At 38.9% G+C, this 23,043-nt stretch overlaps 1 protein-coding gene across 1 annotated transcript in view; it reads right to left on the reverse strand.

Annotated features, from left to right (window-relative positions):
* Nucleotides 1–23,043, reverse strand: part of OCA2 (OCA2 melanosomal transmembrane protein) — a 504,528-nt gene that overhangs the window by 311,782 nt on the left and 169,703 nt on the right. Inside the window, exons 12-15 of the mRNA XM_043554904.1 lie at nt 20,682–20,738; nt 19,464–19,588; nt 16,184–16,322; nt 8,082–8,214 (exon numbers count right to left, since the gene is read on the reverse strand). Of these exons, the coding sequence (XP_043410839.1) occupies nt 8,082–8,214; nt 16,184–16,322; nt 19,464–19,588; nt 20,682–20,738 (454 nt within the window). The remainder of the gene's footprint in view (nt 1–8,081; nt 8,215–16,183; nt 16,323–19,463; nt 19,589–20,681; nt 20,739–23,043) is intronic.

Below are 23,043 nucleotides of genomic sequence, written 5' to 3' on the forward strand. Positions count from 1 at the left end.
AGAAAAACAATACATTGGTCAATGGCAAAAGTTGATCAAGGTATCCTAGTGCCAGAAATATCTTTTTTTAAAAGCCAATTTTGATTAATTTTTTTCAAAACAGGAAAGGAATGGGATCATGTGTAGTTGTCCTCTCCATTATAAAGCTGTAAGAGGACAGAAGGATCTGGGATTCTTTTTTCTTAATAAAGGCACATACCCTGCTCTGTAGACCACAAGAGATGAGGCATTATCAATGCTATCAAGAAAATACAGTCCTTGGAGCCAACATGGCAGAACAGCATGGAAGTTTTTTGTGTGTCTCACATCCATGAAATACAGCCACCAACGCTAAACCATTTTGCACACCTATAAAACTGATCAGAGGATTAACACAACAATCTACACAAGCTGAACCACACAATTCAGCAGAAAGAGAAAAAATTCATTTTTATTTTCAATTTCTATTAAAAATACTTTTCTTTATTTTTTTTACTATATTTTTTATTTTTGTGTAAATTTTTTCAAATTCTATTTTCTTCCATCATTTTATTTTAGTATTCTTCAGGGTAATCACTTTTTCAAATTTTCAAATGATTTCCTTTTTAGTTTTTGTCTTTTTTGTTTCTTTTCTTTTTCTTGAATACAGAAAGAGAAAGAAATCATTTTTTTTAATTTGTATTAAAAATATTTTTCTTTAATTTTTCTCTGCTCTATTCTTTATTTTTGTGTAAATTTTTTTCATATTCTGTTTTACTCCCATCATTTCAATTTAGTCTACTTCAGTGTATTCATTTTTTCAAATTTTCAAACAATTTCCTTTTTTTTCTTTTTCCCCCTTTTTTTCTCTAATCTATCAAGCCACTTTCAACATCCAGAACAAAACACACCTATCATCTAGCATCATTTATTCGATTTTTGTGTGTGTGTGTTTATTTTGTTAATTTTAATATTTTTTATTTTAATATTTTTATTTTAATTTTCTCTACCTCATTAATTCCTTTTCTCCCTTAAAAATGATGAAACTAAAGAATTCACACCAAAAGAAAGAGCAGGAAGAAATGACAGGGAATTAACCAACACAGATATAAGCAAGATGTCGGAACCATGAATTTAGAATCACGATAATAAGAAGGCTAGCTGGACTTGAAAATAGATTAGAATCCCTGTATGCAGAGATGAAAGAAGTAAAAACTAGTCAGGATGAAATAAAAAATGCTACAACTGAGCTGCAATCACAGATGGATGCCATGACGGCAAGGATGGATAAGGCAGAACAGAGAATCAGCAATATAGAGGAAAAACTTACAGAGAATAATGAAGCAGGAAAAAAAGAGGGAGATTATCGCAAAAGAGCATGATTTAAGAATTAGAGAAATCTGGGGCACCTGGGTGGCTCAATTGGCTAACCATTTGACTTCAGCACAGGTCATGATCTCACAGTTTGTGGGTTCAAGCCACGTGTCAGGCTCTGTGCTGACAGTTCAGAGCCTGGACCCTGCTTTGGATTCTCTGTCTCCCTCTCTCTCTGCTCCTCCCCCACTCACATTCTGTTTCTCTCTCTCAAAAATAAATATTTAAAAATTTGAAAAAAAGAATTAGAGAAATCAGTGACTCATTAAAAAGGAGCAATATCAGAATCACAGGGGTCCCAGAAGAAGAGACATAAATAGGGTAGAAGGGTTATGTGAGCAAATCATAGCAGAAAACTTTCCTAACCTGGGGAAAGACACAGACATCAAAATCCAGGAAGCACAGAGGACTCCCATTACATTCAACAAAAACCGACCAAAAACAAAAACCAACAAGGCATATTGTACTCAAATTCACAAAATACTCAGGCAAGAAGAGAATCATAAAATCAGCAAGGAGGAAAAAAAGTCCCTAACCTACAAGGGAACACAAATCAGGTTTGCAACAGACCTATCCACAGAAACTTGGCAGGCCAGAAAGGAGTGGCAGGATATATTCAATGTGCTGAATCAGAAAAATATGCAGCCAAGAATTCTTTATCCAGCAAGGCTGTCGTTCAAAATAGAAGGAGAGATAAAAAGTTTCCCAGACAAAACAAAATTAAAGGATTTTGGGACCACTAAACCAACCCTGCAAGAAATTTTAAGGGGGACTCTCTGAGGGAAGAAAAGATGAAAAAATACATACATATATACATACATACATACACACATACATAAATAAATACCAAAAGCAACAAAACTTACAAAGGACCAGGGAACATCACCAGAAACTCCAACTGTACAAGCAACATAATGGCAATAAATTCGTATCTTTCAGTACTCACTCTAAACAGCAATGGACTCAATGCTCCAATCAAAAGACATAGGGTAACAGAATGGAAAAGAAAACAGGATCCACCTATATGCTGTTTACAAGAGACACTTTAGGCCTAGAGACACCTTCAGATTGAAAGTACAGGGATGGAGAACCATCTATCATGCTAATGGCCAACAAAAGAAAGCCAGAGTAGCCATACTTACGTCACAAAGTCTAGACTTTAAAATAAAGACTGTATCGGGGCGCCTGGGTGGCGCAGTCGGTTAGGCATCCGACTTCAGCCAGGTCACGATCTCGCGGTCCGTGAGTTCGAGCCCCACGTCGGGCTCTGGGCTGATGGCTCAGAGTCTGGAGCCTGTTTCCGATTCTGTGTCTCCCTCTCTCTCTGCCCCTCCCCCGTTCATGCTCTGTCTCTCTCTGTCCCAAAAATAAATAAACGTTGAAAAAAAAAATTTAAAATAAAAAAATAAATAAAGACTGTATCAAGAGATGCAGAAGGGCATTGTATCATAATTAAGAGGTCTATCCACCAAGAAGACCTAACAATTGTAAACATTTATGTGACAAATGTGGGAGTACCCAAAAATATAAATCAATTAATCACAAACATAAAGAAACTCATCGACAGTAACACCATAATAGTAGGAGACTTCAACACACCACTCACAGCAATGGACAGATCATCTAATCAAAAAATCAACAAGGAAACAATGGCTTTTAATGACACACTGGACCAGATGGACTTAACAGATATATTTAGAACATTTCATCCTAAAGCAGCAGAATATACATTCTTCTCTAGTGCACATGGAATGTTCTCCAGAAAGATCACACACTGGGACACAAATCAGCCCTCAGCAAGTACAAAAAGATCGAGATCATACCATGCATATGTTCAGACCACAATGCTATGAAACTTGAAACCAACCACAATAAAAAATTTGGAATGGTAACAAATACTTGGAGACAAAACAACATCCTACTAAAGAATGAATGGGCTAACCAAGAAGTTAAAGAGGAAATTAAAAAGCATATGGGAAGCAAAGAAAATGATAACACCACAACCCAAAACCTCTGAGACGCAGCAAAGACGGTCATAAGAGGAAAGTATATACTAATCCAGGCCTTCCTAAAGAAGGAAGAAAGATCTCAGATACACAACCTAGCCTTACGCCTTAAAGAGCTGGAAAAAGAACAGCAAATAAAACCCAAGATCAGCAGAAGACAGGAAATAATAAAGATTAGAGCAGAAATTAATGCTATGGAAACAAAACAAACAGTAGGACAGATCAATGACCAAACGCTGGTTCTTTGAGAGAATAAAAAAACCACTAGCCAGTTTGATCAAAAAGAAAAAGGAAAGGACCTAAATAAATAAAATCAAGAATGAAAGAGGAGAGATCACAACCAACACAGAAGAAATTAAAAACAAGAAAAAGATAATATTAGAGCAATTATATGCCAACAAAATGGACAATCTGGAAGAAATGGACAAATTCCTAGAAATGTATACACTACCAAAACTGAAACAGGAAGAAATAGAAAATTTGTACAGACACATAACCCGTAAGGAAGTCAAATTAGTAATCAAAAATCTCCCAAAAAACAAGAGTTCATGGCCAGATGGCTTTCCAGGGGAATTCTATCAAACATTTAAGGAAGAGTTAACACCTATTCTCCTGAAGCTGTTCCAAAAAATAGAAATGGAAGGAAAACTTCCAAACTCTTTCTATGAAGCCAGCATTACCTTGATTCTAAAACCAGACAGAGACCCGACTAAATAGGAGAATTATAGACCAATTTCCCCAATGAATATGCATGCAAAAATCCTCTACAACATATTAGCCAACCGGATACAACAATACCTTCAAAAAATTATTTACCACGACCAAGTGGGATTTATACCTGGGATGCAGGGCTGGTTCAATATCCACAAAACAATTAAGGTGATTCATCACATCAATAAAAGAAAGGACAAGAACCATATGATCCTCTCAATAGATGCATAAGAAGCATTTGACAAAATACACTACCCTTTCTTGATTAAAAACCCTCAAGAAAGTATCGATAGAAGATCATAAAAGCCACATACAAATGACTCAACGCTAATGTCATCCTCCATAGGGAAAAACTGAGAGTTTCTCACTAAGGTCAGGAACAAGACAGGGATGTCCACTCTCTCCACGGTTATTCAACATAGTACTGGAAGTCTTAGCCTCTGCAATTAGACAACACAAAGAAATAAAAGGCATCCAAATCGGCCAGGAGGAGGTCAAACTTTCACTCTTCACAGAAGACATGATACTCTATATGGAAAACCCAAAAGATTCTACCAAAAAACTGCTAGAACTGATTCATGAATTCAACAAAGCTGCAGGATACAAAATCAATGCACAGAAATCAGTTGCATTCCTATTCACCGACAATGAAGCAACAGAAAGAGAAATCAAGGAATCGATGCCATTTACCATTGCACCAAAACCCATAAAATACCTAGGAATAAATCTAACCAAAGAGGTGAAAAATCTATATACTGAAAACTATAGAAAGCTTATGAAAGAAATAGAAGAAGACACAAAGAATGGAAAAAGACTCCATGCTCCTGGATACGAAGGACATATATTGTTAAAATGGCAAAGTAGCCAAGAAATCTACATGTTCAATGCAATCCCTATCAAAATAACACCAGCATTCTTTAAAGAGATAGAACAAATAATCCTAAAATTTGTATGGAACCAGAAAAGACCCAGAATAGCCAAAGCAATCTTGAAAAAGAAAACCAAAGCAGGAGGCATCACAATCCCAGAATTCAAGCTACACTACAAAGCTCTAATCATCAAGACATTATGGTACTGGCACAAGAACAGACACTCAGATCAATGGAACAAAATAGAGAACCCAGAAATGGACCCACAAATGTATGGCCAACTGATCTTTGACAAAGCAGGAAAGAATATCCAGTGGAATAAAGACAGTCTCTTCTGCAAGTGGTGCTGGGAAAACTGGACAGTGACATACAGAAGAATGAACCTGGACCATTTCTTACACCATACACAAAAATAAACTCAAAATGGATGAAAAACCTAAATGTAATACAGGAAGCCATCAAAACCCTTGAGGAGAAAGCAGGCAAAAACCTCTTTGATCTTGGCCGCAGCAAGTTCTTATTCAACACATCTCCAGAGGCAAGGGAAACAAAAGCAAAAATGAACTACTGGGACTTCACCAAAATAAAAATCTGCACAGCGAAGGAAACAATCAGCAAAACTAAAAGGCAGCCTACAGAATGGGAGAAGATATTTGCAAACGACATATCAGATAAAGGGTTAGTATCCAAAATCTATAAACAACTTATCAAACTCAACACCCAAAAACCAAAGAACCCTGCGAAGAAATGGACAAAATACATGAATAGTCACTTCTCCAAGGAAGACATCCAGATGGCCAACCAACACATGAAAAAAATGTTCAACATCACTCCTCATCAGGGAAATACAAATCAAAACCACAATGAGATACCACCTGACACCTGTCAGAATGGCTAACATTAACAACTCGGGCAACAACAGATGTTGGCAAGGATGCGGAGAAAGAGGATCTCTTTTGCATTGCTGGTGGGAATGCAAGCTGGTGCAGCCACTCCAGAAAACAGTATGCAGGTTCCTCAAAAACCTAAAACTTGAACTACCCTACGACCCTGCAATTGCACTACTAGATATTTTTTCAAGGGATACAGGTGTGCTGTTTCAAAGGGACACATGCACCCCAATATTTATAGCAGCACTATCGACAACAGCCAAAGTATGGAAAGAGCCCAAATGTCCATTGATGGATAAATGGATAAATAAGATGTGGTATATATACACAATGGAGTATTACTCAGTAATCAAAAGGAATGAAATCTTGCCATTTGCAGCTACGTGGATGGAACTAGAGGGTATTATGCTAAGAGAAATTCATAAAAGAAAGACAAATATCAGATGATTTCACTCATATGAGGACTTTAAGAGACAAAATAGATGAACATAAGGGAAGGGAAACAAAAATAATATAAAAACAGGGAGGGGACAAAACAGAAGAGACTCTTAAATATAGAGAACAAACTGAGGGTTACTGGAGGGGTTGTAGGAGGCAGGACGGGCTAAATGGGTAAGGTAAATGGGTAAGGGGCACTAAGGAATCTACTCCTGAAATCGTTGATTTGGATGCAAATTTTTAAAAATAAAATTTAAATTTAAAAAAAGGATTACATAAAAAGGACAGTTCTATTTAGCCCCCAACACCTGTGTTTGCACCCCCCTTATCTCCAGTCCCCCATCCTAGGCTCACCCCCTATAGTTCAGGTCCTGTTGGGTGGGGCCTATGCCAATCCTAGTGCCCCATGAGCATCTGAAGCACAGGAAATGTTCCCACTTGTCCTGCACTTACATCATCTTCAGTTGGAGTTAGGCGGAGGGTCCACCCAGAATTTCTTACTGCTTGGTCATGTTTAAAGTACCATTTCTACATCCACAAGGACACTCCAATGTTTTGTACATTTGGTCAATAAGCATTTCTTAAAATAGACATTTCTGTGTATCATTCCATTTCTCTGGAAGAGGTGGATGACTACATTTTACTAAGAACAAGCTTGTTTTATATGGATGACTCTTGAGAGGGTATATAAGATAATGTTTTCCAAACTAGAACAAAAATTGTCAAATTCTGAATACAAAAGTCATGAATGAAAGAAAGGCAAATCTGCCAAATACAGTCACATCTGATGAGCAGGAGGGCTGGTAACAAAACCTATAGATCCTTACCTATTCATACAAAAATGGTATTTTGTTATCTTACTAAAGATAAAACCTGAAGTCCTGTACAACACAAGGACAGAGTAATAACAGGATGAGAGAGGTAAATATACAATCTATGAGCTCTGTGACGACACCACACCATCTGAAACTACAGAGAAAGAAATGCACCTTTGTTAATGTACTCCTGTCACCCAGATGTGCTCTGTTACCCAGGCAACCTGCGCAATGTCCTATATTGGTCTGGCTGAGGAGAGGATGGCTATTTCCCAAATAATCTCTTGCTTCTAACATATCCTCATCAGTAATGTTCTCAATAAAACATTTACCAAAATTTTAGGTGAGAAAAATGCAAAGCCATAAGATGGTCATGAGCCCTCTTCCTGCTGCCTGGTGCCTCGCCGATACATTCTTGACTGACATGGTACATCGTCCTCTGTGTTGGATTATGTTGTCACTTTTGTAATCACATTTTTTTTTAATTTTTTTAACGTTTATTTATTTTTGAGGCAGAGAGAGACAGAGCATGAACGGGGGAGGGGCAGAGAGAGAGGGAGACACAGAATCGGAAGCAGGCTCCAGGCTCTGAGCCATCAGCCCAGAGCCTGATGTGGGGCTTGAACTCACGGACCGCGAGATCATGACCTGAGCTGAAGTCAGACGCTTAACCGACTGAGCCACCCAGGCGCCCCTGTAATCACATTTAATCACAAAGTATGACATATTTGAACACTAAAGTCTCTATACTATGCTACTTATATTGTATACATGTGGTCTAATGATGTCATGGAATGCAAACTAGAAACAGAAGCCATTGCTTCCCACATTTCACTCTACAGAAAACTAAAGAGGTCCATGGATTTAAAGCCCCTGAAAGCACAGTGCATACCAGGAGGCAGATGGGAACATATCTCAGCATGTAAGAAAACTCCTGCCTTTCTGTGGCAATTTCTTCTGGAAAAAGATAATATTATAATAGTAAACCCTAAGGCTGTATGAGGAGGTGTTCATACTCACCAACAATCTCACTGGGCTCCCTGTTATAAAGCTTTTTGTTCCAGAAAAGGAGTCTGAGGAGTGGAAAGGAGAACAGTAGAATGAGGCAAATCCCAACGAACATGTGTGCAGTAAATCCTGCGAAGTCCAGGCCCTAGAAATAGAAAAGAGGAAATGAAATGACAGATAGGACTTTCCCCTGAAATAACAGATAGCACAGCTCCCTCTTCAGGGATCACCCCCACATGAGGGATCCAGGGAGGGCATAACACCGAGACCCAGCAGGGATAGGCACATCAGTATGGTGGATGTTAGCACAAGGGCCACAAAGTCCAGCACAACACCCAAGGAAGAACAGGTACTCTTCTTTACAATATTGAAAATGCTTAAGGTTTGTTTCTTTCATACTGATAAACCAATTCAAACCCGAAAAACAATCAACCTTAGGAGAAAACAAAAACAGGCTATCACAGACACTCTTAATCTTAACTGGGTCTACCTTCACCACACAGGACTGACACATTCTCCCAGGACAAATAAAGACTGACAGGGGCAAAACATAAAACTATGTGGCAATATTTGCCCATTTCAAGATAAACTTGGTTTTTGTAAATATTTCATTTAAATCCCTGCTATCTATGTGAAAGAGCATCCTTGGCTGGAGAGCACAGCCCTCTATAGGGAGACCAGTGGCCATCAGGACTGAGGTGGTTCAGAGTGTCCCTACTGTCCACAAGGGGTCCAGGAAAGAACTTCTCCAACTCTTCACACTTCCTTTGCCTGTCTGCAGAACTATCTGCCATGGTCAGCTGCTGAGGATACCTCTCTTTGGGGATAAAATCTCCACTCGGTTAATCTGTCAAGGAACAAGTCAGCAGCATCATTGGCTGGTTTTGTCTTTCTTTTACTCAGTGCTTATACCTCAATGGTATGGTGAAGGTGATCCCTGAGCCCCCAGCATGACAGATAAAGTTGTTGTCCCCATGAAGTTGTCCATGAGAACCAACTTCTCACTGGTGAGAACTCTAGGTTTTATCTGCAGTGTCTATGGACCACTGGTGCCACAAAGGAGGTTAGAAGCCCAGTGACAAAGCGCAGGTATGGGGGGCTACTCCAGGGCAGGAAGGACCACAGTAGTGTGGCAGATATATGTGCTCACACAGAATGTGGGCAAGTCTCTCCACCTCAGGGTGGGGGGGTACACTCAGGGGGCTAGAGGGGCAAGTCCCAGAGAATGTAAGTGAGTACCTTGAGAGACAGTGCCCAAGACAGGGGTCAGAAAGACCACCTTCAAAAGGTCTGCATTAGGAGGAGAAATATTTACTATATTGTTGCTTATTAAAATTTATTTGTCCTTTTCACTTCTAGAAAATATCTAAAACCACTTCTAAATTTACTAAAGGTATATTATAACTAGAAGCCATTATCGATAAGGTTGTGTCAGAGTTTAGGCTTGACACTTGTACAATAATCTGAAGTTCTTAATCTCTTACAGTTAGTTATCTGCACGTTCAGTAGTTACCCGGGAAAACAGCATTATGAACGATAGACGGAGCTGTATGAATTCATTCATACATAGACAGCAAGAAACCTACAAAAGAGGTGGGACTCAAAGAATGTTTTTAATGGCCATATAAGATTTCACCATTTTTCTGGTAGTTCTTCAATAAGGATATTACCTTGGACTTGGTGTTCATCTATAGAACTCATGCCCCAAACATCTAGTTTAAAAAAGTCCACAAAACTTTCAGGGACACCTCAAAATCTTTTAATGTCTTATAAAATTAAAAGCAAAAAGCGCTTCTGGAGGGGAGGTGGGCAGGGAGATGGGTTAAATGAACGATGGGTATTGATGAGGGCACTCATTGTGATGAGCACTGGGTGTTGTTTCTAAGTGATGAATCACTAAATTCTACTCCTGAAACTAATATTACACTGTATGTTAGCAAACTGGAATTTAAATAGAAACTGGGAAAAAAGCAAAAGAAGAACTTTTGAGTCAAAGAAAATGGCCTAAAATAATATATGAATATATTTGTCTTTATACCAACACAGTCATAGAATATAATTAATATTTTTTGAAGGAAGGTGACTACTAAGGCAGAGGTATTTGTATCCTGAGTAATTCTGGGTCCTTTTTTTAAACATATTAACTATAAATTTTTTGTCCTGTTAGAAACTATGGGGAAATTGAAAACAAAAGTGAGGGGTGGGTTAAAGAAAGAAAAAGACTAAGGGGGTCCTAGGAGGCCTTCACAACAAAACAATACAACTTTGAGTGGAAGTATTTGGTTGCTACCAGAGTTGTAATGGGTGGATTTATCAAGTAAGAACAATGCAGAGTGGGAAAATCGCAGCTGAAAAATTTAAGAATAATACAGGCAGATGAAATATATCACGGGATGCAAATATTTTCACTAAGCTTATTAGGTGCGTGTATCTGGCCCTACCTGCTGCTTTATGTGCCTCTGTAATTTCCTACACTCTTCTCCTTAATGTTCTCAGTAACAAAACCACCCACTATTACACTTCCATCAATACAATGCTTAAATGCAGCCCTGTCTTGCAAGGTGCTGGTTTTATTTTGTCCCCTTTAGTCTTGTTTTGTACTGTTTTGGTTTGGGATCCACTTATCTATGTTCTTATTAATTTTCCACAAAGTCCTCATTTAACAGTGGAAGTGGTCAAAATTTGAGGCATGTAAAACTATGAAAAAAGTATCCCCCTCAGAATCATATTAGAACATCCATGGCTTCATAAACTATATATATTCAAAGGGGCTATATGTATCATCTGGCAGAGTAACTCTTGGCCCACCAATATCATTTTCTAGGGGTCATGCTTTCAGGCTAACTCTGGAACAAAGTCAAAACAGTCAATTGGGTTGGAGAATGGCTTAGCTGAATTTGCTGTATGTTTTCATAAATATCATAGTGTAATTTTAAGATTGAATCATATCTGGATACTCAATAAGTAGAAGACCCCAGCTCTATAGAGTGGGTGTGATGACAGGAGGGATCTGGTGTGGTACATCCTTAATATGAGGATACATGGAGTATGTGGAGCAGAGGTCATGATATACATGGATCTGAGGAAGGTAGAAACCTCTGGAAAAGGCATAGAAATGGGTCATCCCAACACACAGAAGACAAAGCAGACCATAGAGGGCATGAGGTCTACTACAGAATGTTGACCCAAGAGGAAAGATTGTAAAAAAAAAAAAAAATTTAAAAAAAGCAGAACTCCAAGGCCCACAGATATTGGAGAGCCATGTGGAATCAGAAAACCCACAAAGGAAACTAAGAGGAAGTGATAGGAAAGGCAGAGCAGGAAACAGCAGAGAGTGACAGCATCAAAGTTGTCAGCTGATGGAGTGGAAGAAAATGGTGGTGGAAGAGCAGCAAAAGAACACCCCAGCATGCATACTTCATGGTGTGAAAGCCCTGAGGAATGTCCCAGTGTACACTTCTCTGGGACACCATGGAGAAAGCCTTCCTCTGACCTATGAGATGTCATTCAGAAGCACAGGGGACATGGCTCCCCTAAACAAATTTTTCAACTGTTATTTAAAAGATAGTTAAACAGTTGTGTTCAACACTGATAAGTCTCCCTAGAACAAGCATAAAGGAGTAAATGTAACGAGCAAAGGATTACATCCCTGTTAGTCCACTGGGAGATGAAGGAACAAGGCATTATTGAAAGTCCTACTACAGTGTAGAAGGACCCTGGAAGTTTTCCCCACCTACCTGTTCAGTACTGGAAATCCCACAAACAAAGAACCATCCTAAGAGATCTGGGAGGAGTGAACAGGGTATAGAAGGGTACGTTGGAAGAACTTTCTTCATAACTCCCTGTAACTTCTTCCTAATCCTCAGGAATGTGGAAGAATTTTCTTATGTGACTTCTTTTACTGTTCCAAAGTCCAGTACTGTTTTTTATAACTCCTCTGAATTACATATGGAGTATTAACTTTATTCATTAATATTTTAAAAATTAATTTCAAAATTAATTTTTATTTTATAATCTTTTTTCTTCCTAGTTCAGTTCATAAACAACCAAATAATGCAGAATAAATGTGCACACAAATGTGTGGCTGTGCTATCATTGATAATGAGGTTTAATAAATTAATCTCTGCTGAAGACACTATCCCTGGAGCAATAAGTTCATTTGTGTCTCTATACAAATAAGTATTCTCTTATCTCTGAGCTACTATAAAATAAATTAAAACCACACTTGGTTATCTACAAGAGAACATTCATTAGATACCTTTCCTATGATACACAGTTTAACCCAAAAATTCAAGTCATTAAGTAGAAGACAAGGAACTCCGTCTTCCATAAAACAAGGATAGCCCTAAAGCCATTTCCCCAGAGGATGTCACTTGGGCACAAAGCTGTGTGAGAAGCCTAGGCTCAGCCTCAATGCAGAGAGGGTGCTCACCTCCACGGCCCTCTGTGAATTTTTATGAAAACCTGACATTTCTCACTTACTGTCATATTTAAACTCTGGATATTTATAAGAGCATGCCAGCATGTCATGGAGGAATGTGGAACTAGTATAACAGACTGTCCCTTCAGCCTTCTATATGACTTGGTAGAGGCCCAGGACTCAGAGTCCATCTAGGGTCACATTCTACTGTTTAGTTCAGAGCATTCAGATTTAGGACTCTAAAAGAAGGCTTAAAATGATGCAGAGTTAACTCAGTTTGTGCCAAAAAAAACATCATGCTCAGGATTTTACATTAATACTAATGTGATGCTCGCCAGGGACAGCTAAGCTGTTGCATTAATTCATTATATGTTGTCATAAGAAGAAGAAAAAAGGAGAGACAAATAAAAGAAACTGAAAGCCAAGTTCTAAAAACAATCTAATGAAATGGAGTAGCCATACTCTTACTTGAACTATTTCTATACCTATTTTACTATAGTTTTCTATTTGAACTTTTAAGGCTTTAGCTTTTACATTTATGTCTGTGATCCACTTATGAGTTAGTTTTTAGGTAAATTGGGAAGTGTGGATTGATGTTCATTTTTCTTGCATATGAATGTCCAATTTGTTCCAGAACCATTTGTGAAAAAAAAAACCAAAACAATTCTTTCTCCACTGAACTGGCTTTCCACCTTTGTTTGTTAAAAATCATTTGTTCATCTATGTGGAGGTCTATATCCAGACTCTACTTTGTCCCATTTACCTATTTACTTTTAGTGATGCTAATACCACACTGTCTTGACTATTGTAGCTTTATAATAAATCTTGGAATTAGGTAGCACTAGCCCTCCCAATTTGTTCTTCCCATTAAGAGTTATTTTTGGACATTCTGGACACTTGAGTTTCCAAATAAATTTTAGAATCAATCTGTCAATTTCTACCAAAAACAACAAACCTGCTATGGTTTTGATAGGGATTGTATAAATCTGTAGATCAATCTGGGAAGGATTGATATGTTAACAATATTGGGTCTTCTGATCCACCAACAAAGTATCCCTACCATTTAATTAGATCTTTAATTACTCTATAATATTTTATAGTTTTCAGTATACAGGTGTTGCATATGTTTGGTCAGATTTACCCTAAAGTATTTTATATATCAATGCTAATTTCCAATTGTATACTGCTAGAATATAGAAAACCACTAATTTTTCTATATTGATCTTTTATTGCACACTTGTCAAATTTATTATTTCTAGAAGCTTTTTTACAGATTCTTTCAGACTGTCTACATGGACAGTCGTGTCATCTGTAAGTAAAGACTTTCAATTCTTCCTTTCTGATATGGATGGTTTGTATTTCTTTTCTTATTGTATCAGCTAGAGCCCCCACTAAAATTTTACATTGAAGTGGTGAGAATGGACATCTTTGTCGTGTTTCTGATCTAAGGAAGAGGCATTCACATCTAAGTATTATGCTATCTGTAGTGTTTTCAGAAATGCTCCTTATTGGACTTATAAAGTTCTCTTATTTTCTAGTTTATTGAGAGATTTTTAAGCAGTAATGGATGTTGGATTTTGCCAAATATTTTTCCGCATCTCAATAGATGAACTTTATTACTTAGTTTGTTATTATTTTAGTTTTTATATGAACTTTATCATTTAGTTTGTTAGTAAATTACACTGATTGGTTTTTCAAATATCATACCAATCTTCCATTCCTAGGATAAATTCTACTTGGTTATGATATATTATCCATTTTACATATTATTAAATTGGATATGATATTTTTTTTAATTACATTTAAAAATTAAAAATCAAAAATCTATGTTCATAAAACATTTGTTAATACTTTTCTTATATTGGTTTTGTTCCCTTTAGGTGTCAGGGTCTCGTAGAATGAGTTGGAAAGTATTCTCTCCTCTTTAATTTACTGTGAAGCTTTATGTAGAATTGGTATTATAGCATTATCTCTTCCTTAAGTATTTGGAGAATTCACCAAAAAAGACATCTTAACCTTGGTCTCTCCAGACTCTCAGTTCTGTCTCCTGAACTCGGGCAGTCTGATGAGCTCCACATGGGTTTTTCCCTCTCTGTACTGCATCCTGGAAACTCTCTCAAGGCAGTGAACTGGGGCAATGATAGGGTTCACCTCATTTGCTTCCCAATTCTCAAAAAACACTGTAATTTTTTTGTCTGATGCCCTGTATCTTGATTACCATTATCTGGTTTTGCTTTGCTTGGGGTTTTGTTTTTTGAATTTTCATTAATTTTCTTTTTGGATATCTCAAGCTTCAGGGTAAATCCCTGTTACTCTATCTTGGCAGAGCAGAAGCTGTGTATCTTTTTTCATCCATGTGTATCTATATACAAACATTCTGGGAAACTAGATGCACCAAATCATTAAGAGGATTTATCTCTGAATGGTGAGATTATGACAATTTTTAAAACTTGTGTGTATGATATACATTTTCTACAATAAATGTATTACTGCAAAATAAAAATAAAACAGTATCTTTCTCTAAAATAGTTCTGTTCAGGGGCACCTGGGTGGTTGAGTGATCAATTTCAGCTCAGGGCATGATCTCATGGTCCATGAGTTCAAGGCCTGAATCAGGGTGTATGCTGACAGCTCAGAGCCTGGAGCCTGCTTCAGATTCTGTGTCTCCCTCTCTCTTTGCCCTTCCCCCACTCATGCTCTGTCTCTCTCAAAAATGAACAAATGTTTTTTAAAAATTAAAAATACTTCTCTTCAAGGTGTATGATGCCTATCTTGGGTGATAGGTGCCCCTAGAACAGATCACAAGGCTCTGCCACCTTCTGATGTGTTCTGGGATAACATGATACTGGGCATACTGCTCAGTTCACACAGGAAGCCTGGTGAAGTATTGCCAGTTGGTTTTCCAGGGTAACTAGGGAGCATTAAAGTTTAGACAAAGCACCTAAGTCATACCCTGGATCTCAATACCTTAGAACTATGCTCAAAGGCTTAAATATTTTTATAGAAGACAGCACAAACACACACAAATATATTGGCACACTTCATAGACACACACATAAACATATCATCTAAAATAAATGATACCAATTTGGAAACATTTTTGCTGACACTTCACAGAAGAACTACTGAGAAAATTCTAATGACCAAAGAATGATAAATGAAACCTATATAATTTCAAACTCTTTAAGATGTATAAAATACTGTTTTCACTCTCTAATACTTTAGCATACAAAGAAATTGTATGTTAATATTTATAAGAGCTTTCCAAAAATTCCTAAAGACCTTAATTTTATGGCCCTTTAAAAAATGTTTAAGTTCTTCCTCAGTGAATTCATCCACCACAATTGAAAATGTGAGGGACAGATTATTTTATTTTTAACATTAGTTGGAAGAAACCTCAGTTCCCATTAATATAATGCAAACATCATCTCCTACACCTAAGTACATCATGTTATCCATCCTTTTCTTAATAATTTATCAGAATTGAAATGAATCAATTCAAACCACTTCACTCTACACTGGAGGATCAGTCACCTAATCTCCCCTCTCAAGATAACCAATAACACTTAATATGAAGAAGTGACATAGAAGAGCTTAATTTCTAATAAAGTCTTCCACATTGGGTAGAATGCCAAATGGGCAGGTAAGTTAGGACCTATATTTATTGAAAGCAACCCTATTACACTGTACATACCATCTTCCTCAACTCCTGGTTGGAAACAATAATGACGTTTGGTGGGTCCCCAATGGCAGTGGCAGCTCCTCCAATATTTGTGAAGATCACTTCTGCAATCAGGACTTGTCTTGGATCAAGGTTGAGCACCTCACATAATCTGTCACAAATGGAGGAAAATAAAAGTAGCCATGCTCTTCAATTGTACAATCTAAATATTTTTAATTCACTTGTTTGTATAAGGGAGGCACACTACACACACACACACACACACACACACACACACACACACACACACCTATAAGAAGTGCAGTGCTGGAGGATGAACAAAGACAATGTTTACAGAGCTACAGTTGACCCTCAGAATTGCATTTCTTTGAAATTCAATCAACCAACCACCCACCTGTGGTTGGTTTCACATCAGTGTGAAAATGTACCCTCATCAACCCCCCACAGATCTGGAGGGAGCACAGTCCCTTGTGTGCAGGCCCTGACACTAGTCTGCTGGCCACCAGACCCTTCTGAGTCAGGGGTGGGGCAGAGCAGACAGCACCACAACTCAGTAGCTCACACCAAGCTTACCAACGTAATTCATTACCCACTTTCCCTTTCTCAGATGCTATCTTCTTGCCCCTCCCTTCTAAATACTATCCATAGACTTCTTCCTTAGAGAAGGAGCACACACTCTACAGCTGTGGTTCCCTATCTTGACTGCACATAAGATTTGTCTGGGAACCTTTGAAAGTCCTGCTGCTCGGCCCATGACAGACTAATCCCTGGGAGTGGGCCTGGGCAGCAGAAGTCTACAGGCTCCCAATGTGGATACAACAAGCCCGAAGTTGAAAAATGTTGGGATTCCTGGGTGGCTCAGTCAGTTAAGCCTCTGACTCTTGATTTTGGCTCAGGTCATGATCTCTCACAGTCACAAGATGGAGCCCTGCTCCACTGAGTGTGAAGCCCACTTGAGATTCTGTCCCTCCCTCTCCCTCTGCCCCTCCCTCACTTGTGTGCTCTCTCACACATGCTCTCTCTCTCAAAAAAATTAGAAAGAGAGAAAGGAAGGAAGGAAGGAAGGAAGGAAGGAAGGAAGGAAGGAAGAAAGAAAGAAAGAAAGAAAGAAAGAAAGAAAGAAAGAAAGAAAGGTGTTGCTCTAAAGAAGGTTTGGGAAACACATCATGTCCCACCACGCCTGCCAATCCATACTGTCTACTTCCATTCCATATAGAAACCGGGCCTTGGGTTACCAGGCTGCTGCACTCAAGGGTCCTTCCCTTCATCTCCCAGGTCAGAGAGAAACTAACAGTACATCTGAAGGGGATCAGCCTACAGAGCCATGTGGAAACTGAAGAGGGAATGGTGTCTGGGGATGAATGAATGAATGAATGAATCCAAGAATGAATCCAAAAACAGGATTTGACCCCAATCAGCAGCAGCAGTAGCGCTCAGCTGAGGAAGTTTCCAGGATATGCCTCAAGCAAGAAAATAATTAGTGTACGTTAATCAACAATGGCAGAGCAAGCACAGAGATGGCATCCTATCTAAATGGACCAAGCTGTTTAACGGTGAAGACTATGCTCCCCCAGACAAAGGCAGAAGAACATGATTAAGCTTATAAAATCATGAAGAATATGGTAATATATATAGTGAATATGAATACACTAACACTTAAATCTTGAAAGCTGTAACTTTTAGACTAAGAATTGCTACTCACAGAAAATTACAAAGCTGGTTTCTGTAGTAGTGAGGATATAAACAAATCCCAGCAAGGCTGAGAAAACCCTCAGCTTTCTAGACTGTCCAGGAATGCCAGGAATATGGGTACCCCATGGAAGCCTGCTCTCATTGGAACTGTCATCAGAGAGCACAATGATATTCTGGGACCTGGTGCATAGGTGATAGTATGGCTTTTAAACCAGTGACAGCAGCAGAGTCACCTTGGTTGAGGGGGGTGAAGGTGCCCTGCCTCTTGCCCTTGAGATATCCTAGAGGCAGAGTTTGGTGTCTGCCATTAGTAGCGCATGTTACAGTTTACAGCACCCTTGAGCCACATTTGTTCCAGCCTTCATTTGCCCTCAGGAGAACCCCACATACTAGGAAGTGCCACACACCCCTGCACAGGAAGGCTAAATCCCTGTCTGCATGTGGGGCACGACAATGCAGCCAAGCTTGCAGGAGCTTGGGAAAGAGACAAACTCTCAACAGCCAACTCTCAACACTGCAGACTGCACTTGTGGGGACGCTGCCTGTTCTCTGCTCTTCTCCACCCTCATTTCTCCTCCCCTTATCCCCCACTCCAATTCGCTCCACCTCTGAGAGACACCATTCTTCAAATTCCAAAGGCATCACCTAGATTTACTCCTGAGCCTTGGAAGTAGCCCCTTTTTGGTCACACCAGCAAAGGGAACATGGGTACTAGATTAAGCAACCAGAACACACTTGAACTTGCTATGTCTCATGCCTCATGTCTAAGAGGGTCTCCTATCTAACAGAATCCTTAAAACACTAGCTTAGGTTAGTCCTTTTGATGCTACCACCCAGATCAGTGGAGCTGAGGTGACTTGTCTGGCACCCTTCACTACCTACCTTGCTCCCATGAACACTCAGGGAGTATGTGTTTCCCTACGACCAAGTACCAGGACATGGTGGGTCCAAGCACGGAAGGGCCATGATATGCTGGGGAACTATCTTCAAAGTAAATAACATAAAGTCTAGATAAAAGTATAGTTCCATGGCCTTACAAGTGGCCTGCATAATGACCAGGCCTGAAGCTCAAGTTTCAAGAGATTCAAGACAAATGGCCTCTGATGTTCAATAAATGTCTAATTAATGAAATGTCTAATTTAAAGAAACGAAATGGAATCAAATTGAATTTCTCTTTCCCAAAGTTACCCTGCAGAGCCTTGCCAGGCCAGGTCCCATAACCCTCCAAGCCTGAGGAGAGCAAGATGGCTGCTCCAACTTCCCCAGCACCTGGATACATATCCCTGACCATCTGGCAGGAGCTTCCACACTGCTCTGCTTCACCTGTGACCATCTCAATGGATAAGAACTCCTGGAACCCATCTTCCCCACACCCCTGGACAGCAAAGCCTACGTCTGGTGACTTCCATGTATATTTCTATGGCCGCCACTGCTCCTGCCATAGCCATGGCCACAAGGAAAAGCCATAGCCATAGCCATGAGCACTGAGCACCACAGTCCTGGAGGATGCACGGGCTGGACCAAGGCACACAAGCAAAGGGAACATGGGGACTAGATTGAGCAACCAGAACACACCACCATACAGGACCACTCTACATACCTTATCGTCACAGGAGTAAAAAGCAGCAATGTGGTGACATTGTCTAGGAAGGCAGACAGGACAGCGGCAATGAGACACAACATGATGATCATGGCCCACACTCTTCCCCTAGAGAGCTGGTATGTCTGAGATGTACACACACAGAAAGGAACAAGCCAGGATCAGTGGGGTTGAAGAATAGATGTGACTTTTCATTACAGATTATAAGAGCCAGTGATCCAAATAGCCACGACATGGTGGGTTAAAACTTAGACCAATGAGTTCCTAAATTTGCTAAGATGAGGAAGTGATGGCCTGTACCTGGACATTCTGAATCCACCATGATTTACCCTCCTTCCCTCTGATTCTCCTTCTTCACAGTGCCCTTTGATGGTTCACTGGTCACAAGGTGATTGCCCTCTATCCCTTTAACATTATCCAGTATCTTACAATCTCCTTTTGGTTAGACAGCCTGGGCTATGACCCTCAAGCCTGCTGATTGTTGGTTATCTAAGGGACTTAGATCTTAAGGATTTTCAGTACCAAGACATTGAGAGGAAGAGACCAGATATTTGAAGATGCAAGATGGTACACAAAGACGGCAAAAATTCTGTCATTCAGAGAATGACAAAGCAAAGGGCTTTGATGAGTAAATAGTCTTTTAGAAGAACTTTCCAGTTCAAAAAAGAAAATCAAGCACAACACTAGCCTTTGCATTAGCAAAATATGGTAAGATCTCCTCTCACCAACCCTGAGTCATAGCACCAGTGCAGAATCTGGCCATCAGAACTTGCTGGCGGATTTCCCAGGATTTCAGTTATAAAAGTGAATGTTTATATGTTCAATAATTAGAAAGTCATCACTGAAATTATTTCAACACAAAGTAAAGTAATCAGAAGTTGATGACTTGAAATATTTAGATGCTCTAAAATGCAAAACAATTTTTGATATGAAGCTCTCAACTTGCCAATTTAACTAATGCTACACAAACATTCAACCCAAATACTCTTTTCCTTGATCTCCTTCAGTTTATTGAGAAGATCAAAGTGTTGCTCAGAGCCACCTAACTTAGGACAGCAATTGTACCCAGACTTACACCCATAATTTTGTAAAGGAAGATGGAATTTTAAAATATTTGCTTTAAGTGGTAGCTTTATTGACTGAATATGTAATGGTAAATAACAGTGAATTAATACATAAATATTAATACATAAATATTAAATCCCACATCAAACCTACCTTTACAGCACAATAATCAAAAAATCCAGTTTCTGAAAATATGGCTACTAAGATCATCTGTGGGGCAAACAGAAAAAGGAGACAAGAGGAATCTTTTAGAAGTGTAACATCCTGAAAGGACATCAGAGTGATCAGTTACAAGGCCTCTGCATGAAAGCTACCACTTCATCAAGCTTCATGCTTTTTTGCTGAGTGTAGTCCACTTAGTAACTTCTTGAATAGAGCCTCTTGCTATAAGGCTTGCACCTCTATTTTTGTCCAGGTAAATTATCATTCCACCTAATCTTCACAAAAGTCATCAGGTGTTACCATTACTCTCTGTTTTATAGATGAGGAAACCACAGGGCAGAGATGGAAGATGACTTGCTCACAGACACAAAGCTAGAAGCAGGAAGGGAAATGAGCCAGAATGTGGCCTTCTGCACCTAAATGTCGACACAAGCAACAATTAAATATTTTAAGATTTTTAAACTGAGTTAAATTTTGTTTCCTAAAATAATGTGACAGATTTTCATCACCAATTTGACCAAGAGACACAAATAAGATCAGTTACATTGAAATGATTATTCTCTGGGATCACAGAACCCAGAGAAGATTCTGGAAGATTCTTTATTCCACCTCCTATGATGGCAATATACCATTTGTTGAATTTAGAGAGAAAAGCTACAGGTTCAAGTACTAATCCTTCCATTTAGAAGTAGTTTAACCTTATGCAAAAAAAATTATTCAATCCTCTGTACTTTAGTTTCCTCACCTCACCTCTGAATGTTTTATTCCTTGTTAAGGCTGTTGTGAAAATTCGATAAAATTATGTAAATTAAAGTACTTAGAAAACAGTAGGCCCAATATTATCTTTCAAATATTCAGTACAAAACAAAAATTTCCAAAAGTCAGTTTAGACTCAATACAAATATCTACCTTGTCTATAATGACCATCGATGTTCATCCTAATCCAAATGGCCACCTGTTACTGTCTGTAGAATGTGGTGTTTCACTCACCAATAGAAACTTCACATGAACTGAATGGGTAGGTCCTATGTGGTCTTCCATCATTGTGGGGAAGCTGATCCACACATTTACTGCCAAAACTACCCAAAAGAGACTTAAATTCAGGGACCAGGGTTAAGTGGCCCCATGGGGTGGCTAACTGCCATGAAATAAAGAGGAAAAGGCAGGAGCCTGGATACATAAACTATCTTTGCACCTCCAAAGTTCCAGAATCATAGGAGCTTGCTGAATGGTTTCAACTGAGAAAAAAAAAATTAAACCATGTGTTATGGGCTCAATTGTGCCACTTTCCTCCACAAATTCCTATGTTGAAATCCTAACCCCAGTACCTCAGGATAAGTTAAAGTGAGGCCCTAATCTAATATGACTGGTATCCTTATAAGAAGAGGAGATAAGCACACAGACACACACAGAGGGAAGATCATGTGAAGATACAGGGAGAAGATGATCATCTACAAGTCACGCAGAGAGGCATCAAAAGGAACAAGCACTGCTGACTTGGTCTCAGAAATCTGGCCTGCAGAAGTATGAGGAAATAAATTTCTGTTGTTGAAGGCACCAGTCTGTAGTACTTTATTATGGCAGAGCCAGCAAACTAATATATCATTCATTTAAGTTTTTTTTAACCTCTTTTATGCGACATCTGGTATGTCTTCCTTCTTCCTTCCAAATGCCCAGACTCTACTACATACTTTTCAAGACCAACAAGAATATGAACTTCTCTATAAAGGCTAAGTTCAGAGCACTGACCTGTCTCCTTACACTGCACTCAGAGAGGAAGCAGCTAGTTTGGGTCACATTGAAGCCTAGAGTAGCATGGCCCTCTCTTATGACTATCAGGGGGGATAAAATATTAGCCAGGAAAATGAAGATACATAATAATCTGCTTTACACAGAGTGGATCTTTTGTCCAGAAAGGGAAAACCCTCCTTCAGACCACTTAGCCATTGTAGGGTCTGTTCAAGAACATGTGAGGCATTCCTACTGATATTCAGGATCTTATCAAATTTCACTTATTCTAGTTAAATTGGTTTATGACACACAAACTATTACTTAGGTTCAATTTCTTTCATTTTCCATGTATTTAATTACAGGTGTTTTTCCAATCACCAAAACTTATATGGTTCACTTATTTGGGATAATCCATTGTATATTGTAAGGGAAGCAACTCAAAAATGTTACAAAGTTATCTAAACAACAATATTATTTAACTATCAGACAGGACTAAGACTGCAATTCTCCAGCTAACTAACCAGAGCACCAATCATTTCATTCCTCCACAGGAGAAATTGGCTAGGCCTGCGCTAACACTTCTTAATCAAGCCCTAATTGTCAAGCAGTACAATGTCTTTAA

This window comes from Prionailurus bengalensis, chromosome B3, assembly GCF_016509475.1.
Source record: "Prionailurus bengalensis isolate Pbe53 chromosome B3, Fcat_Pben_1.1_paternal_pri, whole genome shotgun sequence".
NCBI classification, from domain to species: Eukaryota; Metazoa; Chordata; class Mammalia; order Carnivora; family Felidae; genus Prionailurus; species Prionailurus bengalensis.